At 47.0% G+C, this 6,728-nt stretch overlaps 1 protein-coding gene across 1 annotated transcript; it reads left to right on the top strand.

The window, feature by feature from the left end:
• Positions 1 to 12: 12 nt before the first annotated feature.
• On the top strand, positions 13 to 6,639 carry LOC132470174 (leucine-rich repeats and immunoglobulin-like domains protein 2). The gene is made up of 10 exons (XM_060068519.1): positions 13 to 664; positions 829 to 903; positions 1,337 to 1,465; positions 2,077 to 2,220; positions 2,498 to 2,641; positions 2,979 to 3,122; positions 3,642 to 3,785; positions 4,949 to 5,029; positions 5,473 to 5,544; positions 6,483 to 6,639. The coding sequence occupies exons 1-10, from the start codon at positions 456 to 458 to the stop codon at positions 6,553 to 6,555; spliced, it is 1,215 nt and encodes a 404-aa protein (XP_059924502.1). The 5' UTR covers positions 13 to 455; the 3' UTR covers positions 6,556 to 6,639.
• The last annotated feature ends 89 nt before the right edge of the window (positions 6,640 to 6,728 follow it).

The following is a 6,728-nucleotide window of genomic DNA, read 5'->3' as shown; positions in this document are numbered from 1 at the left end:
AATTGAATCCGTGTAAACATGCTGGAAGGGGCGGGACCTGAGGTATCTCATGTCGTCAACGCGAGGCGCTTTGTTGTTCCTTCGAGACACAAGTCGAGAAAAAATAACTTTTTGATTTAAAATAAGACAATCTGTGTGATAATAGATTGCAACGATTAGGGTCGGTGCCATGGCACTGTGATCTGGACTGGAGGTGTACGGTATCATGTACAGTATTGGGAAAAGTGCCTTCTTGGAGGAATACAGCTAGCGGAAGGAATTCCAGGGAAGACGGGAAAAATCTCGGCAGGGATGCCATCAGCAAGTTGGAAAAATGTATTCCACGCCACGATATGGGATTGATCCACCTCTCCGCGGAATTATGTGCACGTTTGATTAATCCCCGGTGCCGGAAAGGAGCGTGTTGTGTGCTTTACAACTATTGTTCGGACAGTTAGCAAGTTAGCCACGTAGCTATGGCTAGGAAGACATTTAAAATGGCGGAGGATTGGCCCGTGTCTGTGGCCGTCGTCTTCATGTTGTTGGGGTTGAGTGCCTGTGCACTGGAGCCCTGTCCTGATCCATGCTCGTGTAAAAGTGGATTCGACGAGATACATATCCTGGACTGCAACCGCAAAAGACTTACGACAGCTCCTCGTAACCCCCCTAGCTGGATCACCCAAGTGTAAGTAGTATCCCTAAAATCCCGAGCACCTCTGAGCCGTCTCAAGGGAATCGGATCACTGCCGTGATTCATTGGGAGGGATCATGTCATCGCTCCGAGCTGAATATCATGTCGAAACATGTAGATGATTGTGTTTGAATGTTTGTTTTCATTTACATTTGCAGGAGCATGAATCATAATGAATTGACTTCTATTCCTTCCCTTGGGGACGTCTCCTCCAACGTCACGTCGTTGTCATTGTAAGTCCAGCATCTTGTCAGGTTCTAGGTTGCTGTGATGATGTTCTGGTGTTTGCAAAGATCAGGGTCAATTTCTATTTATATTATATATTGTATGTTTATTTATGCTAACAATGCCTTGCTTTAATAATTATGCGTCAGTTGTAAACTCTAATACTAAACTAATATTATTGTGAAAACTGGTTTGTGACTTGAGATGAGCAAAAAAGTATCTAAAAAGTCCCCTTCAGACACAAAATATTCAATGTTCTAGCGGTTTTGCAGGCTGTTAGGCTTTCCACTCTACCACAAAGGCATACATGTTTTTGCAATCTTAATGCTAAATACAGTCATAGATTGTGTTGATTATATCTAGTTTCTCCTATGTATATTTGAGTAATACACTGACGGTGGTAGATTGGCTTTTAATTGGTCTCTAACTGCCCTTATCCAGGATCCACAACCGAATCTGGGAGCTACCTCTGCATCAGCTGCAGCCGTACACATCCTTGGAGTCCCTAGACCTCGCCTCCAACTCTATCTCTGTGCTCAAGGCCTTCCCCTCCATGCCGCTCAAATACCTGTAAGTTCCTATTAAAGTTTTCTTACTCTTCTATTGGGATTTAGGGAGAAAGTGTGTTTGCACCATGTTGTGCTGTTCCATTGGCTTCATGTCTGGGTTATGTCATTGGTGAAATCACAACAATCTGTGATTCATTCTAAGGTTTACTAATGTTTATTAACACTGGACTACATCAGGATTATTTGTAGACGTTTACGTTCAAAGTGATTTCCTATTTCCATTTATTATTAGTACTCAAACCCACTGCCGTATGTCATTGTTTCCGCCAGAGTGCATTAAATCAGAAAGTGGTGTGCACCAGTGTAGTGAGAGTTATCATAGTCATTGCATTGTTTTTATTGTTTCAGGGTGGGGCTGATTTACTGATGACTGATTTACTAATCAAGGCTTAAGACATGTGTTTAAAAAAAAATAGTTTAAAGTTTAATTATATATATTATTTAAAATATATTAATACTGGTAGAATAAGGCCCAATGACAATATACTGCCTTAATGTTTTGCATTAGTTTGTTTCGAACCCAGGTGGTCCTGTCCTAGTGTGAGAACCAAAACAAACAAGCAAGTCTTGTGTTTCTAACGGCAGCGCTGTTCCCTCTTCTCTATCTCCCAGGAATCTGAGCAACAACAAGGTCAGCACGCTGGAGCCGGGCTGCTTCGACAACATCTCCAGCACCCTGTTGGTGCTCAAACTCAACCGCAACCGGCTGGCCCTGCTGCCCTCCAAGGTCTTCAAGCTGCCCATGCTCAACTTCCTGTGAGTTGTTGTTTTTGTTGTTGTTCTTCTTCTTCTTCTTCTTGCTCATCGTATAGGTGTTGTTGTTGTTCTTCTTCTTCTTGCTCATTGTATAGGTGTTGTTGTTGTTGTTCTTCTTCTTCTTGCTCATCGTATAGGTGTTGTTGTTCTTCTTCTTCTTCCTCTTCTTGTCGGTCTTGTTGTTGTTCTTCTTCTTGCTCATCGTATAGGTGTTGTTGTTGTTGATTGTAAAACATTTGCTGTGTCAAATAGATGACGGGTTATTTCCACTTTCCAGTGAGATTAAACGCAACAAGATCAAGGTGGTGGACAGCCTGACCTTCAAGGGGATGGAGGCCCTCCGCTCCCTGAAGATGCAGAGAAACGGCATCACCAAGCTGATGGACGGAGCTTTCTTTGGACTCAACAACATGGAGGAGCTGTGAGTCAACAGGCCTTATCGTTGGACGGAAGGAAACTGGAAGGGCTGAATGTCTCATGATGTAGCTCAAAATGTAGAAGAGAGCCGTTTGAAACATTGGTTGAAACTTGAACAAGTTTATTTCAGTGAGTTCTGATGCAAGTGGACTGGATAGAGGTTGCTTTTCTGTTCAACTCATTTGCTAATTAACTAGGCAGACTCTTGTTACTTTGAGTGTATTCTAGCACCTTGTGTGCAGGACCGTTCAATTACCTTTCACTTCACGTTCACCTTGTTACGACCGATATGCAATCAAATCACCCCTGACCACGGTGTGTGTGTTGTCTTAACCCTCCAGAGAGCTGGAGCACAACAACCTGACGGAGGTAAGTAAGGGCTGGTTGTACGGCCTGCGGATGCTGCGCGTCCTGCAGCTCAGCCAGAACACCATCGGCATCATACGAGCAGACGCCTGGGAGTTCCTCCAGAAGCTCGAACAACTGTGAGTCCGGCTTCCTATGCGATGCAAAAAAAACCATCCCAAACACCCCGTCTCTCGCCTAGCAACAGCTGGCCCCGGGCCTCTCAGGAGACATTTGACTACCTGCTTTGCATCTTATTTGCTCTCTAATTCCCCGTCTGGGGTTAATATAGTGTAATATATCTGAGCTACATGGCTGTGGTATGGTGCCTTCTAAAGGGCTGATTATGGTCCCACGTTCACGTGACGCAAGGGGGTTACGGACCCGTTACGTCCTCGCTGACCCTCCTTTACGTCCGCCACAAGGGGCTGACGTGCACCTCCCAAAAATTGTAACCTTCCGTTGAGGCGACGCAGCAGCAAGGGCTGCTGACTAAAACCCGTTGAAGAACCGAAACAGGTTCACGACTGCGTCGAAGCGTCTGCGTGGTCCTTGCGTGGCGTGAATCCGGGACCATAATCAGCCCTTAAGCGTGTATTCCTAGCCCGAGTCAAATCGTGTTGTGTGACGTCTTCTCCCGTGGATCTTCTCCTGTGCAGGGACCTCTCCTTCAACCACCTGACGCGTCTGGAGGACACGGCCTTCGTGGGCCTGGGCCTCCTGGAGAACCTGAACCTGGGGGAGAACACCATCAGCCACCTGGGAGAGGGGGTGTTTGGCGGCCTGGCCAGCCTCCGCAGCCTGTGAGTCCTCCATCTGTCCGTCTCTGGAGCTCTGTCCTATCTCTGATGTGAAACTAAACTAATGTCTTTTTGGTTTTCTGATTAAATGTCCATTACCTTTCCTGTAGGCGTCAAGTCAACTGCCTGTCTCTGTAGCTCCCTTTTATATTGAAAAGCAAAACCAAAACACACCGTCTTTATCCAAGGATTTATGACTAGCCTCTTTCACTTCTGCTTTCTGATGAAGTCTTACGTCAAAAGTAGGTGTTTTTATTTTGTTTATTTCATTTCTTTGTGTCTCCGTAGTGTTGGTCCTGTCATGGAATGCACCGTGAAGTCGCAAAAAGAAATATAAATCGTTTATTTCTAGTTTAGTTTGTGTTAGTGTGTATTTGTTTGTTTGATCTAATTCCGTCTTCTACTCACCTCATTTTTAGATGTGGATCTGTGGAAGTCATTGTAGTTTTAATAGAAACCCGTTTCTTTGTAGCTTTATTTTTTTTTTCACCATCATTTCTTCCTGAAATTGTTTCATATTCCGCCACCAAACCAAAATGTCATTAACCAGTTCATATCACTTTATCACTTGGGGTCCCCTTGGTTATATTTAGCAGCTATACTGACTGATTCCCAAGGTCGGAGGGGGGTGGTTTGAACCCCACTAAGGGGTGGGGGGGGGGGGCTGGGGAGAGTTCCCCTCAGTTTGCATTGAAAAAGGCTTAATGAAGCACATCTCCCCAGAACATCTATTAGTGAGGTACGGCTGTGTTGTGAGAACACATGGCGCTCTAAAGGGGTGGGGGGGGGGGGGGGGTGTAGCTGGGTGGCGGTACAAGCAGGGGCTTGTGGTATGGAGGTCAGTGCATGACAACCAGAACGGGGGCCATGGCCTCTTGAAAAGAACCCGGGCACGCAGACAAAGGAAGGTCCATGACCTGTCCTGTACGCGGGGCCTCTCCGGGACCCGCGGTGGTGTCCAATAAGCAGAGCGAGAGGCGCAATTAAAAGCTGCTCGCTGAAAAGGACCATGTTAATATCTCCTCAGGACAACACTCACCCCGTGTCCGCCCCCATCGGGTTTCCTCTCCTCCATCCTCCGATTCTGAAAGGCCCGCGGTCCATTCACCCCTGGTCTGTTGAAAACGTGTCTTGAGTGTTTACACGCTGGTCCTCTGCCTTTTCAGAGATATCCGCAATAATGAGATCTCCTGGGCCATCGAGGACTCCATCAGCGTGTTCGAGGGCATGAAGAAGCTCAACACTCTGTAAGGGCCGCGCTCCGTGGAATACCGGGCTGTTTTGGGAATGTCTCGGTGGTATTCATTTACTGGGAAACGAGTGCATGGTTTAAGATGATTTCGTGATCGGTTTTCGGTTGCAATATCCCAGTTGTAATTAGTTGGGTGTTGTATACAAGCACAGCTCTAGGTGCTCGCATTAGATGTTAATGCCACAATCCAGGTTAACAAAGGAAAAGTTTGATTTCCACTGATAACAAGCCGCCATTGGCTTATTTTCTACTTCTAATAAGCGGTTCCGGCACTGTGTTTGCCTGTAAAGTCACAAAGCAGGATGTGTCCAAACCTGAACCAACATAGATCTTGTTTAAACAAAACGATGATACCCTTTGAACTTACTTTGCAATCAAACTTCAAAGTCATTTTGGAAGGCGTTGCTTAAACTAACTTCAACCTCTCTTCCTACCCAGTATTCTCCAGAGGAACAAGATCAAGTCCATCACCAAGAAGGCCTTCCAGGGCTTGGAGGAGCTGGAGCACCTGTGAGTATGAAGGCCTTCCCTCCCCTCTGAGGTGTCCATACCATAAGACCACCAGGCTTCCAGCTGGCTATAAATAAGGCTTTGAGTGACAGCCAATGTGAACGTTCTCGACGGGCGATGTCACTTGCCAGGCGACAGTAGTGTGATCGCTCGACCTGTTCTTGGCAGTGATTGTCTGCCAAAAACTAGAGAAGAGGGTAAAGGACTGGATAGGTTTTAACCTCAGGCACTAGTTTCCAAACAAGCCTAAACAAGGATTTTAGAATTACCGATCCGTTTTCGGCGATGGATCACCTCATGGCTCTGAGATGTAGCGCTCCCGTGTTCGCTGTCGTCCTCGCTAATCCGTAGCGATGGAGCCACCATCAACCGTAGTCGAGGGATGCCCGAACTGAAGCAATAAATGCATGGACAATCTGGTAGTTTTAACCTTTTACCTTTTTTTCTTCTTGCGTCTTATCTCTTGGATGGCTTAGGCACGGTGAAAGAAACCTAGAGTCGGGTGCCTAAGCCTTTCCATTGCAGGAAAAACCCACACCATACCATTTTTATCCATAGGATCAGTGTTTGCGTCGGGAAGAGAAAATGGGCCCCCAGGGCTCACTCGCGCTTTATTACCGTAGTGCTGGTCTTGTCTGATGGGCTTGTGAACCCAAGAGAGCCGCCAGCTTTATCCCATCGCACCGCACAAGTGTCCTAATCTATACGTTCATCTCCTGCCCCTCCCTCCCTCCCTCCCTCCCTCCGTCTCTCTCTCCCTCCCTCCCTCCCTCCGTCTCTCCCTCCCTCCCTCCCTCCCTCCCTCCCTCCCTCCCTCCGTCTCTCTCTCCCTCCGTCTCTCTCTCCCTCCCTCCCTCCCTCCCTCCGTCTCTCTCTCCCTCCCTCCCTCCCTCCGTCTCTCTCTCCCTCCCTCCCTCTGTTCTTCGTCCACCCTACAGGGACCTGAGCAAGAACAGCATCATGTCTGTCCACCCCGACGCCCTCGCTCACCTGAAGCTGAAATCCTTGTGAGTGGATTCTGTTATCGTGGGCAAAAAACGCTGCCTCAGCTGTGTTTTTAGAAGGAATGTGTGTTTAAGATGGAACGGGTGTTTTTAAAGATGGAATGGGTGTTTTAAGATGGAAAGTGTGATTTAAGATGGGAAGGGTGTTGCAAGATTGAAAGTATGTTTCCAAATGGAAAG

Source organism: Gadus macrocephalus, chromosome 13 (genome assembly GCF_031168955.1).
Source record: "Gadus macrocephalus chromosome 13, ASM3116895v1".
Lineage (NCBI taxonomy): Eukaryota > Metazoa > Chordata > Actinopteri > Gadiformes > Gadidae > Gadus > Gadus macrocephalus.
The sequence above is the reverse complement of the archived record's forward strand: the minus strand, read 5'-3'. Positions and strand labels throughout refer to the sequence as shown.

What these genes read in the sequence shown, in the direction of transcription:
- LOC132470174 (XM_060068519.1), top strand. Translation starts at nt 456, where the DNA reads ATGGCTAGGAAGACATTTAAAATGGCGGAGGATTGGCCCGTGTCTGTG. An exon ending in CTGGCCAGCCTCCGCAGCCT is followed by an intron (nt 3,786 to 4,948) that starts GTGAGTCCTCCA and finishes CTGCCTTTTCAG; the next exon opens with AGATATCCGCAATAATGAGA. An exon ending in ATGAAGAAGCTCAACACTCT is followed by an intron (nt 5,030 to 5,472) that starts GTAAGGGCCGCG and finishes CTTCCTACCCAG; the next exon opens with TATTCTCCAGAGGAACAAGA.